The sequence below is a fragment of the Grammomys surdaster genome, unplaced genomic scaffold (assembly GCF_004785775.1).
Source record: "Grammomys surdaster isolate TR1022 unplaced genomic scaffold, NIH_TR_1.0 344, whole genome shotgun sequence".
NCBI lineage: Eukaryota > Metazoa > Chordata > Mammalia > Rodentia > Muridae > Grammomys > Grammomys surdaster.
The window spans coordinates 411,548-436,287 of NW_021604763.1; the positions used below are offsets into that span (position 1 = coordinate 411,548).

Consider the following 24,740-nt stretch of genomic DNA (forward strand, 5'->3'; position numbering starts at 1 on the left):
TGCCTCCTCCTAAGGCATCTTGAACAAGGCCTATGTCTCACCTAGGCAGAGGCTGAGTTAGAGACAGGACACGGACAGCCTATGCTACCGTGGGAGGTCATGACTCCTCTAAGGCAGAGCTGGGGGAGTGGGTTCCCAGCCTAGGGATGAGCAAGTCTGAGCCTGCTGGGCCAGAGGTGCTGGCTGGGGCCCTTCAAGGGGTGAGGGTGGCACACCCTTCATTTCCTGCCCCCTCAATTTTTTTTTGGCCTGAATGAGAGCAGCCGAGGGCCTGAAGAGATGGCTTAATGGTTAAGAGTGCTTGCCTCCTTTCCGAAGGACTTGGATTCTGTTCCCAGTACCCGAATCAGGCAGTATCTCACAACAACTTGAACGCCAGCTCCACAGGGTCCTATACCTTTTTCTGCCCCCCGCAATACCTGCATACATATAGACACATGCATGCACACACATACATATACATACAAATAAACACTAAAATGTGTTTTGTGGGGCATGTTGGTACATGCCTATATTCCCAGCTACTCTGGAGGCTGAGGGAGAATGATTGTTTGAGTGCAGGGATTCTCAGCTGTAGTGCCCTGTGCCATGTCCTCACCGAGCAGAGCATCAATATGGTGACCTTCTGGTAGCAGGTGCCTGAGGAGGGTGAACTGGCCTAAGTCCAAAACAGAGCATGTCAAATAAGTGCTTTGCTTTTTATTTCCTATTCTCCTTCTTCTTTTTCTTCTTCTTTGTTTTTTGGGTTTTTTTATTTTGTTTTGTTTTGTTTTTGTTTTGACACCCTGGCTGTCCTAGAACTCACTCTGTAGACCAGGCTGGCCTCAAACTCAGAGATCTACTTGCCTCTGCCTCCTGAATGCTGAGATTAAAAGGACACACCACCATATCTGATCTGACTAAAATAGATGTTTATTTATTTTTTATGTATATGAGTATGTTTGTGTATCACTTTTGTGCCTGGTTGCCCTGAGCCCCTAAAATAAATCTTTCAAAATTATTTATTTTACTTTTAAAGTGTGTGTGTGTCTGTGTGTGTGTGTGTGTGTATGTGTGTGTGTGTGTGTGTGTGTTGGAGTATGTGCATGTGAATACAGGTACCTATGGAGGCCAGAAGGAGGCAACAGATCCCTGGAGCTGGAATTAGTGAGCCACCTTACATGAACTGGGTCTTCTGGGATCAGGGTGTGTTCTTAACTGCTAAGCCATTTCTTTCTTTTTTTTTTTTTTCTTTCATTTATTCCTTCTTTCTTTTTTATTTTTCCAAGACAGGGTTTTTCTGGTAGCCTTGGTTGTCTTGAAACTCATTCTGTAGACTAGGCTGAACTTCAAACTCACAGAGATCTGCTTGCCTCTGCCTCCTGAGTGCTGGGATTACAGGCACTAAGCCATTTCTCTAGTCCTAAAATAAATCTTAAAAAAAAGAAAAGAGGCCAATTGGCGGTGGCAAGTGCCTTTAGTCCCAGCATTCAGGAGGCAGAGGCAGGCAGATCTCTGTGAATTTAAGGCTAGACAGGCCTGCAGAGAAAGTTCCAAGCCAACCAGGGCTGTTATATAGAGAAGCTTTGTCTTGAAAAAAAGGAAGGAAGGAAGGAAGGAAGGAAGGAAGGAAGGAAGAAAGAAAGAAAGAAAGAAAGAAAGAAAGAAAGAGAGAAAGAAAGAAAACAGACAGACAGAAGAAAGTCTAAACTGTCAAAGCAGAGGTGAGGGAGTGGACAGAAACATAAAAAGCAGCTCGCTGTAGAGTCCCCCAAGACTCTCCAACCTCTTAACCATTCCCTGAGCATTAACAAAGGGAGGCACAGTGGCACATGCCTTAATCCCAACACTCAGGAGACAGACGGAGACGCAGACCTCTGTGAACTCAAGGCCATCTTGGTCTATATAAAGTTCCAGGCCAGACAGGATGACGTAGAAAAACCCTGTCTCAAACAAAACAAAGCAAAGCAAAACCAAACCAAACAGAGTAGAAGGCTGGCAGGAAGGGATGAGGGAGAACAGAGGGAGAGAGAACCACAGCTCTGAGGCCCAAGGAAGCAGGGACCACTGAAGGATGTCCCTCTGCACAGCCCTCTTTCCAGAGTGCACCTCTGCTAGATAGTGCCTGATTCTGGGTACTAAGGGCCAGCGACTAACTATGCTGCAAGAGGAGTGGGGAATAGAAATGAATTGGTCTACTCTGAGTGTCCACTTTGGAAGCCCAGTGGGCAGTTCCTCATGTACTCACAGAATTACTCCTATCTCCAGACAGCTGAGGTGGCCCAGAGTCCACAAATACAAATCCTTTTGGACACCTTTATAGATGTCAAGTTGGACTTGGGGAAAATAGGCCATTTAGCCTCTATCCCCAGGACTCAGTTCAACCACTGGTGCCCCTGAGCTGCTCTCGATACCCTTTGACAATCAGGACACTGGAAAGTAAGAGCGAGGCCAGAGAGGAACACGATGGGACAAGGCCTAGAGCCCTTGCTAAGAAACAGCCCAGAAGCCGGGCGGTGGTAGCGCACGCCTTTAATCCCAGCACTTGGGAGGCAGAGGCAGGCGGATTTCTGAGTTCAAGAGTTCGAGGCTAGCCTGGCCTACAGAGTGAGTTCCAGGACAGCCAGGGCTACACAGAGAAACCCTGTCTCAAAAAAACAAAAAAACAAACAAAAAAACAAAAAAAAAAAAACAAAAAAAAAGAAAGAAAGAAAGAAAGAAAGAAAGAAAGAAAGAAAGAAAGAAAGAGCCCAGAATTGTAGGGACTCAGCTGGTGGGACAGAGACCTCTGATGGACCCAAAATCTGAACTTTAAACTGGGCTTCACCACTGATCCTTGGGGACTCCTGAGAGTCTCAGTTTCTTCCGTTCCATGAGGTTTCATTTGGAAGCACCTCTAGGGCCTCCATAAGAGTCGGACAATATTAGGAATATCTCAGGCTTCATGTACCACACTCTCATCACATCTCAAGGGTCATGCCCAAAGGCTGGATCTTTAGCCACATGTGTACATGTGTGAACAGCCATGTACACCCAGGTGCATGCTTAGACATGTGTATATGCTGTGTGGGTGTTGAAGATCCATGTGTGCATATGTATACCCATGGGCATATTCATGTGTGTCCCTATGAGGACTTGGTCTAGGTCTGGTGTTCAGAAAAACTGAGGATAAGTGAAGGGAATCTGCTGAAGGTTCTGCAGACAAAGTGCTGAACATTTGGGACTACCACGTGCCAGCTGCTGCGGAAAGGAGTTAATATTTGGAGATGACACAAGGCAAGCCACCCCTGGGAGCAGGCCTAGGATGTAGGGAGGTCTTTGGCTCGCCTCCCAGGATCTCAGGAACCAGACCCCTTAAGCCCTGCTTTTTGACTTCCCCTCTTCCTTCTCAATGACAGGAAAGCTCATGGGGCCAAGGGGACTCTTCTAGAAGATGAGAGGACAAGAACAGCAGTGAAGAAGATGGAAATGTTCGCAGGCTTCCTGGGTCCAAATTGGAGCCGAAAGTTGAGTCAGTGCCCCCTTCCTGGAGCCAGGAAAAGATGGCTAGACTAATTGGCTTCCTGAAGAAGTATGCACTAATGGGGTGGTTCTAGACGAGGGACACCAGATGGCTGGATGACCATCTATCTAGCAGGGAGAGAGCAGCCATAGAGAGGCTAGCGAGGGAGATAGATGGTTTGGGACTTTACGCTAAGAGCCTAGATCTTGTGCAGGAATCAGAGGGCATTTAAGTTGCACTTATTTGAACTCCAGGGCTCTGAGGATGTGAGACTGAGGCAGCTGGAGGTGGAGAGTAGGAAAGCCGAGCCTGGAACCCTGGCAGATGTTCACCTACCAGGAACAGTGGCTATCAGTTGCTGTGAAGGGTTTAAGCATTTGCACTGGGAAGGGTCGCCACAGCTGTCCAGTGAAGGATGGATGGGTAAGAAAGAAAGGGAAGGGCTGGGGAGCTGGCTCAGGGGTTAAGAGCACTGGCTGCTCTTCCAGAGGTCCTGAGTTCAATTTCTAGCAATCACATGGTGGCTCACAACCATTTGTAATGAGATCTGATGCCTCTTCTGATGTGTCTGAAGACAGCTACAGTGTGCTCAAATAAACAAAAATAAATCTTAAAAAAAAAGAAAGAGAGGGAAGGCAGGAGGCCCAGATGCATGGAAATGGCCTAGGGAAGAGAGGATTAAGGCGGCAGAGTGAGGGAGGAGGCAAGCGGGCAGAAGTGAGGTCTGAACCAGGGCTCTAGGAAGGACCTCACAACAGAAGGTACATTCATAGGCATTTCACAGCAGGAAACACCCTATGAGACAAGCCATAAAGGACGTGCTGCCTGAGTCCCAGGTCCTCTTCTCCTCTCAGCCCAGGCTGGCTGCTAATTACAGGGTAGCTGCTAGGCACCACAGAGGAAGAGGACTCACAGGGGAAGGCTGCAGGGGAGGGGGCAGGATGCATCAGGTGATTCTGCAGTTAGGGCTCCAGAAGTTTCTTCCTAAGAGTCTCTAGATCTTGAGGTCAGTGGGCTGATGATTTTGGAGATGGGAGAAGACATATTGTAGAGGGACAACAAGAGAAAAGCCAGGATTCATCAACACTGTTGAATGACAGGTGAAAGGGGGGGAGGGGCTAGATCTTAATACTGCCTTTTAGTCAAGGCCCAGTCGTGACCTCTTCAGTCCTTGGGAGCCTCAAGGCCTGTCCTGTGGAACAGAGAACAGCTAGGCCTTGCTTTTGAGGGGCAAACATTTAGGCTTGAGCTGGGATGTAGCTGAGCATCCTTCGCCCCTCTCCTCGACCCTGATCATCTAGGTCTTGGCTATAAGTTATATTTTAGGGCCTGGAAAAGAGCTGAAGGGAACTATCAGGCCAGAAGGGAAGCTGTCCATCTGTTTCCCTCTTGGTCTGCCTTCTGGGCAGACCTCCAGGCCTTTCTCTTCATTACACCTTCACCACATCTCACCTCACCTCACCCCTTGGCCCAAAGGACAGGCTCAGCATGGCCAGTGTAGCTTTACCCCCAATTCCGTTTCCATGGACAAGTTCCTACATGGCTGAACATCTTACAAACCAGAAAAACTATGTTCCCCACCCACCTCTTAGAACTTGAGGAGCAAGAGGAAGTCTCCTCTGGAACACCCCTTTTCTTGGTCTCACTTAGTTCCCCAGGGCAATACAAGGTGCCTCCCTCCTGCTCTGAACCAGGGGAATGGGCAGAGCAGCCTTTCCGTGAAGAGTGTGAGTGACTCACGTGCCCCACGCTTCCCCTCTCCCTTATCACTCAGCTGGATTAATGCTTGACTCACAAAGTAAGTACCGGATGTGTGTGTGGGGGGGGGTCATGTATATTGGGGAGAGGCTAGTTAGCCCAAATCTGACTTAATTGAGCGTAACCTGATGCACAGACTCTGGATTTTAGGGGGATTTGTGCTTTTTCTTCCAAAGTAAGAAGCTAGGTAGAGGAAAAGAGGGTCATCAGCTAAGAAGGTTCGGCCTGAGAGGAGGTTCACCATATTGCTGCCAGAAAAGCCATTTCAGAGTTTATCACATTGAACAAAAGAAGATTCAAAGGTCAGAACTTTGGAAGTCTAAACATCCTCCCCCACAAAGGGAAAAGCCTTTCTCAGAGCCACAGGAAGGAGTCAAGGGTTTCTACTGCTTACCTGACAGCTGTTTTTCTCCTGACATCCTCTCCTGTCAGGAGCAGCTAAGGCTAGTGGGTGGCCTTCCTGGAGGTGGCCCACCCGTTTTGCATGGTCTACAATGGGTGAGCTCCATAGCAAGGTTCCAAAGAGACTTCATTTCAGGATTGCTTCTTACAGCTGATATGCCTTTCCTGTCATTATTAAATTAATATAATAATCCCTGGGCATTAGCCCACTCTATTGACCAGATTTCCTGCAGATCAAAATAAAGATGAACTTTCATGAATTAATGATGTTTAGATGAATTAGTGATTCTATAGAATTCCTGAGTTGATTAAAATAATTTTAGGAAGAAAGTTTTTAGAGATGGTCTTAGTTGTTTTGCTAGAAAGATGTAATAAAGTTAGAATCAAGAATAGAATGCCCTCTCCTCAAAGAGTAAACAAAGGCATCATAATAATACAACGAGTTTTCATAATTACACTAAAAAGAGAAATAGGCTTGGGAAAAATTTGTGTTCAAGGAAAAACATTTAGGTCCAAGGATATAGCCATGGGTGTGCGTGTACCTTGATAAGGCAAGGGCATGTAAAAACTGTTGCTTTGAACTTATAGCTGACTTACAGAATGAAACACTGCTTTGAACTTAATCTCAACATCCTTCTGTAACTCCCATTTTATGTAACATTTTATCTCTGAGGTAACTTTTCTAAAGAACTTTTTCTTTTCTTTTTTCTTTTTTGGTCTAAGCAGGGATTAAAAAGGCCAGAGAAAAGAAATAAAGTTGGTGGTTGAATGGTTTGGCTTGGAGCACTTTGCCCCACCCATCTATCCATCCACCCATCCAAATGTATGTCTGTTTTTCTGTATGTCTGTGTGTAGGTGTGTGTGTATGCATGTAAGCATGTATGAATACTTGTGGAGTGTATGAGACAGGTGACTGGGCCCAATAACAATGTGACTGTGTTAGTGTGTAAATGAAACTGTGATTGAATGTGTTAATGTATCTATGAATATGTACATGTCTGTACATATTTGCCTGTATAAAACATTTTAATTCTTTTCTTTCCTCACTCTCTGGCTCATGAAGAGTTAACCAGCCTAGTCAGAGAGGCTTCTAGCTGCCTGGATAGAGAACCGAGTTATATCAATAATTTTTTTTTTTTTACACAGCTCCCCAATGCTAGGCAACAGGTATTAATGGCCCAAGCCAGTGTTTTTTTAACCATAAAATAAGCAAGAAAGTTTTTAGTTTTTTTTTTTTTTTAGAAGTTATCAGCAAGCATTCAGTATAGTTAGAGAGCTAGAAGACCAGAGACCATCAGTCTTTTTTTTTTTTAAAGATTTATTTATTTTACTTATGAGACCACTGTAGCTGTCTTCAGACACACCAGAAGAGGGCATCAAATCTCATTACGGATGGTTGTGAGGTACCATGTGGTTGCTGGGGTTTGAACTCAGGACCTCTGGAAGAGCAGTCAGTGCTCTTAACCACTGAGCCATCTCTCCAGGCCCCATCAGTCTTTAAAACTACGTCTATGTCCTGTTTCAAACCATTCCAGGCTGGCTGGCTCCTAGCACACTCCAAAGCCATATTTCCTCATTTGCAGTAATTCACTGTGTTGAATACAAAGCAAACCCTATGTACATACTGACATAGGCATGTAGATGTATGAATGCACATCCCTAGCGCACAAGGAATAGATACACCACACCATGATCAGACTACCCGTATATGTCACGTGCAGAGAGGAGCACGCGGAGGCAGGCGCCCCCACAGGGACGCACCACAACCCCATCTCTAGCACACATCTACAAGGTTTTTTCGCCTTTCCTCCCTTCTCCCACTTCTTTCTTCCCCTCTCCTCCAGATTCTAGCTCCTTCCTATCTCCAACCCTCAATCAAAACCTGAACAGCTGGGAGCACTGACTGCTCTTCCAGAGGTCCTGAGTTCAATTCCCAATAACCACATGGTGGCTCACAACCATCTGTAATGAGAGCTGATGCCCTCTTCTGGTGTGTCTGAGGAGAGCAACAATGTACTCACATTTATATATATAACAAAAACAAACCCCTGAATAGCTCCCTTCTCCGGTGCCTCCCTGGACTGAGACATGAATGGTAAAGCAACTATCTAACGTCCTGCACCACAGCAAGGAGCCAGTGCAGTCATGTCTCTCCTTGCTTCCTGGAGATCTGTGAAAGCAGGTTGGAGCTGCCACGTGAGGGATTTTAACAAAAGCTTAGGCTTCCTGCCCTGTCTCTGGCAAGAGCAGTGTTCAGGAAGGAGTGGTCCGGGAAGGTGTCTGAGAGCCCAGCATCTTACTTTGCTACTTGGGTATGCAAGGGGCACTCAACAAAGCCATTGTTGTATGCATATAGATGGCAAGAGTGAGCTAGGCCAAAAGGAGGCTCCAGCCCTGGTGGGTACCGGTATCTATACCCTCAGAACCACCCGCTACTGACCTGTCCCAGGGCACACTATCCATCCGTTCCTCCAACTGGGTTTGTACAAGGACCTGAGGCTGCCCTGGGGATAAAGCAGAATGGTTTTGAAATGGGCCCGCCAACCATAGTTTTCCTTGGAGCTCACAGAGGAACTTACAGAAATAGCCCTAGGAACCAAGAGCAAAAGGGGCAGAGACAAGCCAAAGGTGACGTAGATCATGGCCTACAGGGCTCTGTAAGTGATGTGAGCTACAGCACACAGGCACTTCTTCACAAATGAACCACTTAACAGAGACGTACATAATCAGTCCAATTTTCCATGCTAATTTTAAGTCTGGACTGAGCTGTCTAATGACAGTAGGGACGGAATAAAGTCCACGAAGATAAAAGAGGAGACCAGAGTTCCTGCATATGGCTTCTCACGATGGAGCTCACCTGCCAAGCATCCAAGTCCCTGCACAACTGGTCACACCCAGCACTGAGCCTGAATCCTCATTCAGAAAGGAGTTAAAAGGGGTAGTGTACACCCTTAATCCCAGCACTCGGGAGGCAGGAGCAGGTGGATCTCTGAGTTAGAGACCAACCTGGTCTACAGAGTGAGTTCCAGGACAGCCAAGGCTACACAGAGACCTTGTCTTACAAATCGGGTTAGGGGTGGGGTGGGAGGTGGGGAGAAAAAGTATCTCCTTTATAGGGCTGGTAATAATCATATAACCACATTTCCACACATAAAATATGGAAGCGAAGCCAGGCATAATGACACATACCCACAATCCCAGCATTTGGGAGGAAGCAAAATTCAGGAATTCACCTACACACTGAGTTTAAGGTCATTCATACGATGGTCTCAAAAGACTAGGAAAAAAGTATAGGAGCCAACACCTACCAGTGTCAAGTGTTAATATGCACTTAGCACATAATAAACCACTTTTTAAAATCTCAGGCTTTTGTTGTTGTTGTTATATTTATGTGTGTCTAGGCAAGTGTATGATAGGTAAAGATCAGAAGACAACTTACAGGAGTAGATTCTGTGTGTGTCTATGTCTCTCTCTCAGAACAGCCTGGCCTGGGTCTCACAGAGATCCACCCCTCTGCCTTCTAACTGCTCAGATCAAAGGCAAGTACCATTACAGCAATCCACCTTCGTGTTGTCTTTTGAGACAGCATTTTTCTCTCTATGTTGTTTTTTTTTTTGTTTTCTTTGTTTTTTGAGACAGGGTTTCTCTGTGTAGCCCTGGCTGTCCTGGAACTTACTCTGTAGACCAGGCTAGCCTCAAACTCACAAATCTGCCTGCCTCTGCCTCCCAAGCACCGGAACTACTCCTTCCACCAAGTGAATCCAAGGATGGGACTCAGGTGTCAGGCCTACCTTTACCTGCCGAGCCTTACTGCCAGATCTTTAGGCTTTTTAAATTCCATTTTTATACATTTTATACAGGGTCTCCACTGCTTTTGGTCTCAGTAGCTCAGACTGACCTCCAATTTAGAATTCATTCTGTAGAAGAGGCCCCCAGAGTGCTAGGACTGAAAGGGTGACACCAAGACACCCAATCAGTCTGAGGCTGTCTTGTGCCCCTTGCCTGCTCACAGCACAGTCCACAGGTTCTGACTTCTGTTTCTTTGTGGCCTTGTGATGGTGCCTGGCTTCCACTTTCTTGGACTGGGGCTCCCCTTACACACAGCTCTGTGAGGCTCATTCTAGGTGCTGTGAGAAACACCAAGTCATCTGCCTGAACACAGCATGCTCTGTCCTCACAGGGCTTTCTCACAGACCAGGCTGAAATCATGAGAAAAGACGAGTCAGGTACCCAGAGAGAATTAAGCAGTTTAATTTTAAATCAGAGTTCAGGACAATAGAAGGTGCATACTGGTATGCATGCCTGCCAAGTGAACTCAACAAGGAATGATCGCATTCACAGTTCACAGAAGGGAGAGAGGGGTGGGGGTGAGGGCAGGGACTAGGAGGGATGCTATTTGAGCTGAGTCTAAAAAAAAAAAAAACAAAAAAAACAAATAAAAAACAACAACCCAGTCAGGATTAGGGGAGACAAGCAGGGAGTGGCTGCCAGAAGGGGGCGTGGATCAGGTGGGGAGAGGTAGCACTGCCTTCCTCAGAGTTCCAGAGCAGGCATGTGGCATAGTAACTGGGAGTGGGTAGAACTCAGAGAGGCTAGGCTGTAGCACCCAGCTCTCTCTCTGTCTCTCTCTCTCCTGGACCAGGGATCCCCTCGACTTCATCCAAGCAGCTCTGCTGGGTCCATGTCTTTATCCACTGTTCCCACTTTTAGGGCACCGTGCCTACTGAACGGGTTCCATTCATACACACACAACCCCCTCCCACTGCTCAGTGCTGGTGCCCTGACCCCCAGGAGAGGCCACGACTTCTTTGGGGTCCAATCTAAAGGACGGAAGCAGCAACAGGGCAAGGCACACTGCCATCTGGACACATCGGTCCTGCCAGGGGGGAAGATGAAGATGGAGAGAAAACAAAAGCGAGGACAGTTCAGGCTGAGGATGGATGGATGGGCAAATGATCTTGTGGATTCAGGTCCCTCGGAGCTGGCTCCATCTCCTCCTCTGGGAATCTGGATAGTCAGGTGTAGGGGACACAGGACAGCACGGCCCCTCTCACAGAACTAGAGCATCAGACTGAAAAGCCTTGCAGGGCTTCCTCTGGGGATGGATGTTCAGTGTGTTCATCGGGTGTCCACATGGCACTGAGAGTGGCTGCCCCACTGACATGCTGCCCCATAGGCCCAACGTCCCAAGGCTAGAGTCACACAGTCCACCTCTCACTTCGGGCCTCTACAGCCTGGACCAGGCCTTCACCCAACACAACGAAGTCCTCCAATATGGCTTCTACGTTGGGCACCGTCACAAGCTCCCCACCTTGAGACACCACCATGCGTCCCTTCATGCTGGAGGCCTGAAGAATCAGATAGCAAATTTGAGCTGAAGTGTCACAAAGGCACACATACTGTGAGACGCAAGGTTAGGGTGGTGTCAATAGATAAACGAGCCCCACACATACACTTGACCCAGGGCCACACTGAAGTGCACACCCGTAGAGAACCACATGTACACACCTGGCAACACAGGACAGTGTCACTGGCCAGCATACCTTAAAGGGCTGGGGCTGGAAGCTGCTGGGCTTCCAGAGGACACCAATCACCTCTCCACCATGTGGGTCATAGAAGAAAAGAGCCAGATCTTCATAGGCCTCCTAGAAAGGACAGAACACAAGGAAGACTACAATAGGTACCTGAGGACCTCCTCTAGGGCTGCAGCTCCACAGAACACTCCCAGGCCAGCCAGTCCTTTAAGAACTTACCCTGAGCTGTGCCAGATAGAGCTGAGGGGGATCATAGCCCAGGACAGGCATCAGAGCCGAAGGCCCTGGCTCAGCGAGCAGACCACGGCAGAAGGAAGCAGCTGGGGGGTCCACACCTTGGCGGTGCCGGGGAATGTGGCGGGGAGTCAGGTGGATCAGCACATCATATATGTCCAAGGGTGGCCGGAATACTGTCTACGGAAGCCTTCAATTACCCTTCCACGTACTCATTCCCACACATCCAGCCATCCATTATAGGCTGTATGCCTCATGAACACAAGAACAGCAAACCCCAGAGACAACAGCCAGGGCCAGCTTGAGTGCAGAAGGACGCTCAGGATTCCCACCAGGCTTCACTACTACCAGGCACCATGGCAACGTCAAAGCCTTCTCTGTAATCAGTCTCACCGGACAGAGCGAGCAACGAGGCATCCCGACGAGGCCTCCTGATCTGTAGACTTCAGGCCCTAAGAGTTACTCTGAGTCAGATCCTTACCCTAATGTCCCCAGGTCCCCGGGGATCCATCAGCTGCTTCTCCAGGACAGGGAGGGCTTCAGCTGCCAGGCTCACAAGCTGCTGAAGGATCTGGGACACAGAAAAAATCACACCAAGATTGACCATGCTTCTCCTAGCTTAGGTTGGGCCTACTTTCTTCTTTGGGTAAAACAGACAGACAGACACACAGACAGAGATAAGCAAGCTAATTGATTTAGAAACAGATAAGGAGTTGAACCTGGGCAGAGGGCCCATCCTGTGTCCACACAGAGCCTCTGCGGTCCTGGGGGGTAACGATGACCATGACGGGGAGTTGTTTTCGAGCTGCCAGGAAACTACTTCGAATCTCCACCTGTTCCTCAGCTAGAGATGACAGGGGATGCCATGTCAGCCTCCCCAAAAGACCTTTACTACCCCAGGTCCTTCCAACATGTACCCAGCAACTACCCATCACAGGGGTTTTCCAATATCCCTCTCCCAAGGAGTAAAGGTTATAAAAGGGACGCCACGTTCACGCTAACGGGTGGGGTGTTAGTCTCCCATGTCCAGCCCGGAGGCGGAGTTTTCCACTGCTTGTCACCCCCAGACTAGTCTCTGGCCTGCTGAGGCCTGCCCAAGGCCCCCCCAATCTGGGCTCTCACACACCTGGTAGAGAATTAGGAACCTGACACCCTGCCCTCTGCTGAGACCTAAGAGCTCCTAAGATTACAATGGGAAACCAACAATGCCACTTCCAAGGTGTGGGCACCAAGTCTAACTTCCCGGCTCCCCACACAAGACCTCTCACCTAGAACTCAAGAAGCTTTCCTTTGCTCTCCCCCTGCTCCACACCACCCTGGGTAGTAATTTTGTCATGGACCACATAGGCAAAGCTCTCAAAGCCAGACTTGATACAGGCCTCTGTCTCTTCCATCTGACAATTCTCTTCCCCAAGACAGACCATTAGACTTAGATACCTGGGGTGAGGGAGGCTTCCCAGACAAACTTACAGGGAGACCACCTGACTTACTGTGCCATCTACACAGGGGAAGTTCTTCCAGTGGTCTGATCTGAGTCCTACCACTTACCAGTCAGCTCACTGTTGAGGTTGACAATGAGAGGGTTGTTCTTCCAATCAAAGGTAGATAACAGGTAAAGGAACCGAAGAAAGCCAACTTGGGGGACACTGATCAGATAGAATGAATGAGAAAGAATCTTAGGCCTGATGTCCCCAATCCCTCAGTGACGTTTGTGGGAAGTATCTGAAAACATTCTCTATTGTGTACTCAGTCACCCTCCCCCATTTAGAATAGAGAGCGCATCACAACTTACCAGCCTTACCTCCTGGGTAAGGAGGTGTACAAGTTATTACCTGGGAGGTGTGAAGGGCTCCGGGTGCAGGAAGAGCGAAGCAGCCACCAGATCCAGGCTCTCATCAGTGAAGCCCTCACCCAGAAGCTGGGCACACACCCACCGCTTGGCCAGGCGAGCCACACCTGAGAAGGCTGGGTACTGCTGCTGGAGTCTGGGGGAGGAGGGCCTGGCAGTGAGATCTGGGAACTCACAGGCCCAGACAGTGTCAGACCCACTGCCAGTCACTCGCCCTCTGCCCAGCATGGCCACACGTGTTACATATCTTCTCCCAAGCTCTCCTAGCAAACACCCTGCAGGTTATTACTAATGTTACTACCAGCTTACAAATAAGGTATTAAGCTGTCTGGCCTCCCAGAGAGTCTGGTAGCCGGCAAAGCAGAATGGGGGCAGGAAGCCGACATCCAAGAGCTCACGCATGTAACCTTACCCATGCAGGGCACTGGTGAGTAGGGGCAGCAGCCTGGTGTCTCTCTCGAGGCGGAGGGAGGCAGGTGTGTCTCTCATAGAGATCATCCCCTCCGGACTCCGCACCTCCTTCAGGAGCTGTGGCTCCCGTTGATAGGCCACTTGAATCCTGAACACAAACCCATCCTGTAGGAAGGAGATGTGGCAAAGGAAATGAATGCCAAGAGCATTCATGGGGGTACGCGGCCTCCTGGATCCCTGATGTCCCTGGTGACCCCTCATGCTGCGGCAGCCTGACCTTGAGGACGTCAGTGTGTGTGGCAGTGGCACGGCACTGTAGTCTATGCTCCCGGGTCAACACCTCTGCCAGGCGCAGCTGGAAGGCAGCTCGGACCCGCTGCACAGCCTCTGCATCCTGAGGCCACTGCCCGCTGCCCTCCAGGTGACAAACCACTGAAGAACAGAATGGATGAGCCATCTGGTCCTCAGCCTGCTGCCTTTCCCACTCTCTCCCAAGGGCACTCTTACCAGGCATAGGCTCCACATAGGCTGGGCAGGGCTTATCTGGCCGGGGCAACAGTGAGGCCAGCTCTTGGAGGCGGTTATAGAAGGAACAGGCAGGTCGCACTGGAGCTGGAGGGAATACCTATAGAAGAAGTGAGGACAGTGACCTCGACAGGGAGGGACAGCCCAGAGACAGGAGGTTGGGGTGGGTGGGTGTGGGGGTGCATTAACCAAAAAGGACTCCCTGCCCTCCTGCACTTTACCTCTGTATAGCGCAGCACGGGGTGAGCTCCCTGAACAGCAGACACAGGGAGTGGGAGACCCTCCAGCCCCCACAGCAGGCGGCTGAGGTCATCATAGGAACGCACAGCCAACGCCAGGGCCTCCTCACCTGTGCTGGAGAGCTGATGAAGAGAAGACACTCAGGAGGAAGTCTGGGTCTTACAAAACCCCAGCATCACCTAGGATCCTGCCATGACTCAGGTTATGGCAGGACAGGGGCACCCCCTGCTGGACACCAGAAAATGCAACCTGGCTGGGGTAGAAAGGGTTCTCCTTCCAGTCTTGCCACAAGCACTATACCACAACCACTGGCTTAGACCCCAGGCTCTTACCTCTTTGGGGCCTTGGATCAATGCATCAAGGAAGCCGCCCATATAACGGATACAGGTGTCTGGGATGTCGGCGTGGCTGGAGAACACAGATACAATGAGGGTATCAGGGGCTATGCCCATCGAAAAGGGCTGCCCTGACCACAGCAGCCTCCTGCTGTGAAGATGCTAACACTCACAGTGTCAAGAGGTGGGTGACCACCTGATGAGGAATAAGGCGCTTCTCAAACAAAGATTCTGCCTCCCAGACCACAGCTTCCCGGATAGCTCCATCCTGGAAACGTCTAAGTTCTGAGCGGGATCCCCAGAACTGACGGAAATCAGCAGCCTGGAGAGAAGCAAAGGATGGGAAGAGAGATCACGAAAGAATGGGTTGGGGTGTAGTTCAGTGACAGAGGGCTGGAATGCTAACACGCCCAAAGCCCTAAGCTCAGTTCCAAGCACTGAGGAGAGAAGATAGGCCTCAACTTGAGTAGCCTGAGGATGATCCACCCACCCCTCCCCACGGGCAGGCTGGGGTTCCACACCTCAGGCCTATCAGCCTCTGGGCCAAGATCAATAACACTGATCAATCCCTCGGGTCGGAAGAGAAATCCCAGAGTCAAGGTCCCAGCATCCTTGTGCTTCGGGGGATCTTGGCTGATACTCCACTGTAAGATGCAAATAGGCTGCTGTCAATCCAAAGGCCCCCGAGCTGGGCAGCGTGCTGCATCCCTTTGGACCTTGGATCCAGCCCTGCTTGGAACCCCACAAACTTCCCCGTCTACATGGTCTCACCTCTGGGACTGGGGGCCGAGAGTGAGCCAGCAGATGCAGCCGGCACCCCAGACCCTGCACCAAAATGTTGGTTAGTGGGCCCAGAGCTGCTGCAACATAGTCACCACCGTTATCCTGCAGTTCTGGCCAGAGCTTTAGCTGGTGACATGCTGCCTGCAGGCGACTCAGTGGATGAAGACTGGAAGGTACAGGACAAAGGACCAAATCAGAACCTACTAAGTTCATGACTTCTCCCCGCAATGACCCTGTATCACCCTAAACTCACTGGACAACGTGGTCAAAAGTCCGGATCATGGGTTTGGGCGTCATCAACAGCAGCTGAAATCCATCGTCAGCCCTGCTGTCCAGCAACGCCATAGACAGTTCTGCCTCATACTGCACCTGGCCGCAGGGTACGGAGGGACCACAGCTGTAACCCTCATTGGCTGAAAGGGTCACAATCTAAGGCTACTTCTTTGGGCGGGAGTTTCTGAGGTTCTGGCCCAGACACAGTAACAGTCTGAGCTAAGACATGGAGGATCCAAGAGAAGGAGGACCTGTTGGTACCTGGTTGTAAGTGGAAGCTGTAACATCAGCGCAGAGGTTGAGGCGGCCTGATGGGTCCAAAAACACAACCTCGAAAAGCTGGTGAAAGTCAGCCAGGGCTGGCTGGGGGGACAGAGAGAAGCCAATCAGGATTGAGCTTTACCTGCAGGCCTACTGCCACATACCTGCCCTTACCTAACTCACCAAGGAGGGATCTGAGCTGAGAGAAAAACTGATTCCGTTGATCGTCAGATCTGTAGTGGCTGGAGTGAACCAGAGAAGGTAGGTATTGTATTAGAAGGTCCTTTTGGAACCCAGTGACGGTGAAACCCTCCCTGCCTCTCTCAGCCTGGGTGACTACAATTGCCTGTCTCAGACTCAAGTGTTTTCTCCTCTGTCTGGTGATAAGAAACTTAACAGAGCTCTGGTGGAATGAGAACTGCCCCCTCCCTCCACCCCCCCAGATTAAGTGGAACCCTGGCCTGTCCAGTCTAGCTGCCTTACCCAGAAACTGCAGGACACTTCTCAGGACTTGATAGCCGCTCATGGTGGTATGGATCTTTCGTCTAGACACGAGGAAGGCAACCAGCATGGAGATAAGGAATCCATTAAATCCACCCAGGCCCTGAAAGAGAGGCGTGATTGGACTGGGCTCAGAAGCAACCCATCACACAATGAGGAGAGAAAACCAGGCCACCCCCAACTCACCTTGTCCAGCTCCCGCTGCCTCAGCCAAACCTTCAGAAGTGCCACGCCATCCTTCAGCCCTTGGGCAGAGCCCAGCACATTCGACAGCAAGTGCATGTGCGTCTCCAGAGCTGTATCCTGCAGGATCCAGGTGTTGTAGTGGGGCGTAGGAGGCTCTAAGCAAGTCGTCGAGGAAAAATAGAGGCTATTAGAAGAGAAGGCACCACCAAACCCCTGTCCACCAACACATTCCAACACCAGTGCCTGCTCACCATAATCTGGACAACTCTGCCCTCGGTACCAGGCAGAGCGCACATTGTTCTTAGTTGGCAGCAAGCGGCATGGGCGGAAGAAGTCCGAGGGAGGGCACGGAAGCAAGCGTACAGTGACCAGGCGCTCATCCTTCCCTGGGTAGCGACAAGGAATGTTGAGCTTCTACAACTCTTGGCATCAGAGGGATCCCCTTAGCACCCCCTCATACTTGGGGACCCATGACTTCCCACCTTAGAACGAGACCTCCTGGCTTTGTTCTATTCCTGCTCCCTTAGACCCTGAGGACTCCATGACCCCTGCCAGATTTGCCATCCCAGACTGTGCCCTAAGCCCAGAGAGTGACCCCCCACCACGTGGCCGCAGCAGCAGCAAGGGCTTCAGGTGGCATCCACTGGTGTAAGAGAATCGAACACTGCCAAAGAGGGGATCCTGGGCCAGGTGGTACGCTAGGTGAGCCAGGTAGAGGGCTCGCTTGCGGAAGTAGCGCTGGTTCAGCCCATCTTTGTCCTGTAAGATTTCCTGGAGGAGTCAGGGAAGAAGAGAGAAGGTCAGACACGTAAGTGTCCATGGAACTGGGGACTAGGTCAAAGCTAGGCTTAAGTCCCAGGAGGCTTTTTCCCTGACTAAACCAACAGGAGGAACACACCCAATCTTCAGACAAAGAGCACAAAGTCTCAAAGGGACCCTTTGCTGAGGTTCTACAGCCCCCAAACCATGGGCTTTACCCTGGGCATGGTCAGTGCCACATCCACATTGACATCTGGTCGCATACAAGTATCCAGAAGGTAGCTGCCCACAACGGTGATCTGGGATGGAGGCCGGAAGCGGAAGGAGCCCTTCACAGCATAGGGCACTTGGTGGATGGGCACTCGGACCCCAGCTGGGAGCCATGACTGGTCAGTGAGCTATGGACAGAGGCAGGAAACACGGACTCTATCACCTCCCTCACAAAGCCCCTGATGTCTAGTGGACAGCCTGCCAGTATGTTAAAAACGGTAACTCATAATCTCCCACAAACACCTTCTCCCTCTGTGAAGACAACTTGATTGACATTTAAGCCACCATGATTTCTTTCTTTTTTTTTTTTGGTTTTTCGAGACAGGGTTTCTGTGTGTAGCCCTGGCTGTCCTGGAACTCAGAAATCCACCTGCCTCTGCCTCCCAAGTGATTTATTTCTATTCTTACCCATTTTCAGGCTGGAACAGTCACTCACACCTGCAACCCCAGCATTTGGGAAGGCAGGAAGATCAGAAATTCAAGGTCTCCCTTGACTACATAGCTAGCAAGTTGAAGGCACCCTGGACTGTATGAGATCCTGTCCCTATAAGTAAATAAATACACAAAATAAAATACCCATTTTTGGTTGGAAGTAAAGGTTCACAACTATAATCCTAGCACTCAGGAGGCTGAAGCAGGAGGATTACCACCAGTCTGAGAACAACATGGGTCACAGAGTTAAGACCCTATGTTTAAAAAAATAATGTGGCTGTGGCCCTCAATCTCAGTCCTTAGGAACTATGCAGGACTATTAGGAGTTCAAGGCCAGCCAGGGGTCCGTAAGACCCTGTTCAAACAAACAAAACACCTACAAAATTTGTACAAGACGTATATGTTTGTTAAGAGGTGAATGCATGACCCGTGTCCTGGTTGAGTCTTCCTGCAATGAGAATTATTTCCTTAGTAACCCAATTTCTTAGGAGAACAGCACAGAATGTTTCATGACTCACTGTTCCCAAGGCTCTTTCTTACCTCAGCCTCAGGGACCGCAGGCACTTTCTGGATTCGCTTGGTGACCTCCTTCAGGAAATTATCAATCCTCTCTTTCTTCTTCTCTGACAGCCTGACTTCCTTTAGTAACTCCTCCACCTTTAGGAGAGGGAAGGGAAGAGTCTGTGAGCCTCAGGATCCCACGTAAACCCCTCTAACCTACGCACTGGCGACCCACGTACTTGTAAACGAAGCAAGCTGGAGTGGAACAAGATCTCAGTCTCCCGGAGGCGGTTCAGTTCCTCATTTGTGGGCTCCTTGTACAGTTCTTCCCGACTGAGCTTCACGGGCTGCAGGAAGCCTTCTGCAGGTGGTTCTGTTCTTGCACGCTTTCTTGAAGAGGCCTTCTCTTTACCTAAGCCTTCTAAAGCAAGTTCCTCCATCACCTACGACCAGAGAGACAAAAACCAACATGCAATCGGGGCACCTGTATCAGCTGACTAAAGTTTGTGGGTAAAGGCTTCATCTACTCTAGTTCCCCCCATTTCAGTGGTCGTAAGATTTTTATAAAACTCGGGATATCCATCACTGAGAGAAACCTGACAGCATAAGGGTGCAGTCCTGCTTAGACCTGACTTGAGTTTACTAGTCACTGCCAAAGCCCTCCTGTTTCCAGACACCACAAATCTTTTGCTGAGACAGGCTTGGGCCTTTCCAAATATCATCTCTACTCCTGCTCTATCCAGATCTTGCCAGGGCTAGCTTCCCTAAAAATCTTTTTTCCAGTAATCTAGGTTAGAAAAAAGGTGGAAACACGATTCCTCCATAGTAGGCCGCCCTCAAGTTCGTCACAGGCTAGCTATCAGGCCTGACTATCTCAGGCTCTGTAGTCAAAATTAAGCACATTTTGAGCAACCAACCTCTGGATCCTCTGTTGCTCCGCGCTGCTGCTCTCCGGCGGGGGCCGGTCCCATCTTCACAGCAGGTCTCTCTCCAGCACTTGGGACTCAAGACCGATCTACCCCGCGGCTTCCCACGTGGGCCTAAACGCCAACTCCCGGGCGCAAACCCTTGTCACAGGCCCCACCCACTGCAGGACCATTGGGCTAGTGCACGCTGTCTCGCTCACTATTGGCCAGTTTCTCGAAGGGGTCCGCCCATTATGGGAGGAACCAAACAAGGTCTGCCGATTTCCAGCCGCTTTGCTGCACTAAACCGGAAGCGCTTGGGATTGCCTCTGGTCGCGTTCTTTTCCTCACTTCCCGAAAGGGAAGGGAGGAGCTTGCTTTGGCTTCCGGTGCTGTGGAGTTTTTTTTGTTTTGTTTTGTTTTGTTTTGTTTTTTGTTTTTAGTGTGTGTATACGCGTGTGTCTGTTTTCACTAGTGGTTCTCCGCAGCTAACTTACTGCGTCTATGAGCAAGTTATGTGATTTCTACCTCCAAAATATATCTTGAATTTGTTTTTTTCCCGTTTTCACAGCCAGGTTTCGTTCAAGTATCTAGAATTCTAACATAGCTTCTCTCCAGATTTTCCTTCTTAAAATGTAAGATAACTTATTCAAACACTAAAACTTTAAACACAGAAACATTGTAATAGCGAAGTTCTAAATACTTCGTCAATTTACCTTTATTTACATATTATTTTACAAAACTACTTGGAACTGGGCATCTCAGGCTCATCTCAGTAATATTCACGAGGCTGAGCCTGAACTATAAGGGACACTCTCAAAAATGACACTTTGCATCTACCTTTTAAGACTTATATCTAGCCTGGCAGTGGTGGCACACGCCTTTAATCCCAGCACTTGGGAGGCAGAGGCAGGCAGATTTCTGAGTTCGAGGCCAGCCCGGTCTACAGAATGAGTTCCAGGACAGCCAGAGCTACACAGAGAAACCCTGTCTCGAAAAACCAAAACCAAAAAAAAAAAAAAAAGACTTCTCATATCTAGGCCAAGGTGTGGTGGGTGGTGGTGATTACTTTTTAAATAAATCTTGAAAAATAAAGTAGAATAAAGTAAAAGAAGCATATGCCTGAACTTTGTGGTAGAGTCTGTATTTTTCATTTCAGAGGCCCTGGGTCAAAATCATTGCAAAAATAATGATAGAGATATAAGAAATGTCAAACCCTGTTTATTTGGTGTCTTGAATAGAGAGTTTTGTATGTCTTGACTATAAACTGGAACCCTGGAAGAATGTTCTTGCCTTTGTTTTGTGGGTTAGTTCCTTTTATCTAGTTATGTATAACTTTACAAACTCACAAAATTTTGTCACGTGTTTTTCTACCTTCTTCCTCTTTCTGCTCTCATTGTAACTACATCTTTAATTTTTTTTTAAATAAAGGATCTTTCTACATCGTGTAAACTGGTCTTGGTCTTGAACTTATAGACCTAAGAGAGGCTCCTGCCTCAGCCACTTCAAGTAGCTGGAACTACAGACATTCACCACTATATCCCCCCTCCTGTGTGTTTGTGTCTGTGTGTGTGAGTGTGTGTCTGTGTGTGTCTGTGATGTGTTCACTATGTATCCTTGACTGGTCTAGGACCTGCTACATAAACCAGGCTGTCCTTGAAATCACAGAGATCTGCCTGCCTGTGCCTCCAGAGTGCTGGCAATAAATGTATGTGCCACCATGCCTGACTGTTGTTTATTGTTGCTGCTGGGTTTTTGTTTGTTTGCTTTGTGTTTACACCTCAGGGCCTCTAGCATTGAGATTTTTGTGTGTTTGCTGTTCTTTTTGTGACAAGTTTTCACATAGTCCAGGATGGCCTCCGAGTTGTTGTGGTGCTGAGGATGACCTGGAGCTCCTGGTCTTCTTGCCTCTCCCAAGTGCCACCACATTGAGATTTTCTAACTGCTTGCTTGTCTCTATTTCTATTTCAGTCATTAGTGTGCGGAACACCCCTCCCCCGACAATAGCACAAATCAATTATTTATTTTATTGTTTCTGTTAATTTTGTGCCATGACATGCATGTGGAGGACATCTTGCAGGAGGTGGTTTGCTCTTTCCATCAGGCTTGGTGGTGAGCAAGTGCCTTAAAATGGCTCGTTTGCTTCTTTTTGTTTTGTTTTTCGAGACAGGGTTTCTCTGTGTAACCCTGGCTGTCCTAGAACTCACTCTGTAGACCAGGCTGGCCTCGAACTCAGAAATCTGCCTGCCTCTGCCTCCCAAGTGCTGGGATCAAAGACATGCTCTTGTTTGCTTCTTTTTCCTTCCTTTCTTCCTTCCTTCCTCCCTCCCTCCATCCTTCTCTCCCTTCCCTCCTTTCTTCCTTCTTTCCTTTCTTCCTTCCTTAGTAACCTAGAGTGGCCCTAAACTCATTTTGTAGCTGAGATCGGCCTTGAGATTCTTATCTTCCTGTCTCCATCTTCCAAATGTTGGCATCATAGATATGTGCCACGGGGCCCAGGAAGTCTTATTCACTGCTGCCTTATTTGCTGCTGTATTCTAGGCAATCAGCATAGGGCCTGCCACACAAGAAGCACTCACTATGTGTTTGTTGAATGAAAGAAGAATGAATGGCTTTCTCAAGAGCATCTTGACGGCTGAGAGGAAGAAGTAAACAAGCACACTGCGTGGGTGGTGCTGTGATGTACACAGCTGTCAGCGTATTAGATGAAACCATTACAGCAAGGAAGTTAACAGCAGTCTCACTGAAGGGCAGAGGTGACAGCTGGGTATAATGGTGCACACCTGAGCTCTTAGCACTGTGGAGGCTGAAGCAGGAGTTCAAGACCAACCTGGGCTACATTGTAAGAAAGACACTCCACCTCTCCTCACACAAAAATCTGTGAGGTGGGATGATTGAGGCTAACTCGAGGTTCTGTCATTTGCTAATTGAGTGACCTTACATAACTTGTTATCTACCTCTGTAAATCTTTAACTCAGTAAAATGAAAGACCATGTAATGGATTGTGTGATGTTTAACTGAGATGCTATATGGAGATGCTTAATGATCGTTACTTTTCATTAGATAATCATGGCTTCTTATAGCATTGACTTTGTTTGCTTTGCTTTTTTTTGAGACAGTGTTTCTTTGTGTAGCCCTGGCTATCCTGAAGCTCACTCTGTAGACCAGTCTGGCCTTGAACTCATAGAGATCTGCCTGCCTCTGCCTCCTGAGTGCTAAGATTAACCGGGCTTCCCTTTCATTTTAGGAGATTTACCTTTATTATTTCTACGCTGTGAATGCAGGTACCTGCCAAGGCTAGAGGCATCAGATTCCTAGAGCTGGATTCCTGCAGTTGAGCAGCCTGGTATGAGTGCTGGGAGCTGAGCTCAGGTCCTCTGCAAAACCAGTACCTGCTCTGCACCACTGAGCTAGCTTTCCAGCCCCATGCATATATTTTTGAGGCAGGGTTCCATGTATCCCAAGTGACTCAAACACAATTTGTAGTCAAGACTAGGTTTGAGCTCCTGGTATCCCATCTCCACTTCCAGAGTTTTAGGAGGACAGTCATGCACTGCTACACCCTGCTTTAGGTTAACAGACTGAGTGAAAAAATAAATGAATAAGCCTGAAAACTAAATAAAAATATTTGTTAAATTTACTTTTTACGTACACTGGTGTTTTGCCTGCACGTATGGCTGTGTGAGGGTGTCCAATCACCTGGAAATGGAGTCACAGAGTGTTGTGAGCAACCAAGTGGGTGCTGAGAATCCTCTGGGAGAGCAGCCAGTACTCTTGACCACTGAGCCGTCTCAGAAAATAAACTTTCAAACAAATGCTCATGGGATGCGTGGAGGTTGAATGCAGGCCTTGCATATTTTTTATAGGCATTCAGTCACGTTTCTAATTCAATCTTTTAACTCAAAATTGACAGCTGGGATATGTAGTGCACACCTGCAATCCCATATCTTGGTAGGTAGATGCATGAGTTCAAGGACAGCCTCAACTACATAGCAAGCTCAAAGCCAGCCTGGGATACATGAAAACTTAATTCAAAAAAATTACAATTAAATTTCCTAAAATGGGCACATCAGTACACACCTTTAATTCTAGCAAGTGTGTGGAGACAGGAGAATCACACATTCAAAATCATTCTCAGCTACATAGTAGGTCAAGGCCAGCCTTGGCTTCTGGAGACTCTGTCTTAAAATTTTAGATATCCTAAATGAAGTACTTCTTCCTCTGTTTAGATTATGCCTTTTCTCATTTGAAATAAAATTAGTAGACTCTACAGAAGTTCCTGGCTTGGCACATACCAGGTGATGCCTTGGACTGAGAGGATTTTGTTTTTCTGACCACAAGAGGGCACCAGTCAATCATGTCAGTCTCTTCCTGCCATTAAGGAACAGTAGAGAATGCTGCAGTTTCTGCCAGACATTTGTTGTGGTGGTGGTAGTTGTGTTTTTCAGTACCAGGTCTTGAACCTAGGTAGTTGTGAACATGTTGCACATGTGCCCTATCACTGAGCTATATTTTCCTAGACTTTTTAATTTTGCGATAGGGTCTAACTTATCTAGACTGACTTTAACTCTCTAGCTGGCTTTGAACTTGGAATTCTGCCTCCATCTGCCTTCATCTCCTCCATCCTCCTGCACCACCAGGTCTGTTAACTTTTATTTCAGACCCTAATATGTGAAAAATATTAGAAAAAATATGATTATGGATTATTTGGTCTTGAATACCTGGTATGTAGCAGAGGCAGATTAGCCATGGAGGTGGAAGGTGGGGTTCAATGTGTTACTTTGTGATACTGATTATCTTCTTGGCTCTGGTGCTCTCTCTCACCCCCCCCGCCACCACCACCACCCCCCCGTGTGTGTGTGTGTGTGTGTGTGTGTGTGTGTTTTGAGACAGAATCTTGCGGTGTAGCTGTGGTTGATCTGATCCTCCTTAGATAGCTCTGACTCAAGGTAGTCCTTCTGATGCTTTAGCCGTCTAATTCTGGACCTGCTGCTTCAGCCTTCCCATTCAGTACTGCTAAAGTTATAGACTATGCCACCAAACTTGGTTGTCTTTCAAAACAAATACTTATGTGACCTGAGCTACAAAAGAAGATCCCAC

At 48.5% G+C, this 24,740-nt stretch overlaps 1 protein-coding gene across 1 annotated transcript; it reads right to left on the bottom strand.

The window, feature by feature from the left end:
• Positions 1–9,870: 9,870 nt before the first annotated feature.
• Nol6 (nucleolar protein 6) lies at positions 9,871–19,796 on the bottom strand. Its single transcript, XM_028779071.1, has 26 exons — positions 19,653–19,796; positions 18,975–19,178; positions 18,775–18,891; positions 17,751–17,930; positions 17,376–17,544; positions 17,025–17,159; positions 16,774–16,928; positions 16,570–16,690; positions 16,270–16,328; positions 16,087–16,188; positions 15,806–15,921; positions 15,541–15,718; positions 15,291–15,413; positions 14,943–15,091; positions 14,767–14,842; positions 14,416–14,556; positions 14,177–14,294; positions 13,947–14,101; positions 13,671–13,834; positions 13,242–13,394; positions 12,958–13,055; positions 12,129–12,253; positions 11,891–11,980; positions 11,395–11,589; positions 11,185–11,286; positions 9,871–10,989 (listed from the first exon to the last, which is right to left on the bottom strand). The coding sequence occupies exons 1-26, from the start codon at positions 19,704–19,706 to the stop codon at positions 10,840–10,842; spliced, it is 3,429 nt and encodes a 1,142-aa protein (XP_028634904.1). The 5' UTR covers positions 19,707–19,796; the 3' UTR covers positions 9,871–10,839.
• Positions 19,797–24,740: the final 4,944 nt, after the last annotated feature.

What these genes read in the sequence shown, in the direction of transcription:
- Nol6 (XM_028779071.1), bottom strand. Translation starts at nt 19,706, where the DNA reads ATGGGACCGGCCCCCGCCGGAGAGCAGCAGCGCGGAGCAACAGAGGAT. An exon ending in GAGCAACAGAGGATCCAGAG is followed by an intron (nt 19,179 to 19,652) that starts GTTGGTTGCTCA and finishes CTCTGGTCGTAG; the next exon opens with GTGATGGAGGAACTTGCTTT. An exon ending in AGGATGGGCCCTCTGCCCAG is followed by an intron (nt 11,981 to 12,128) that starts GTTCAACTCCTT and finishes TCTGTGTCCCAG; the next exon opens with ATCCTTCAGCAGCTTGTGAG.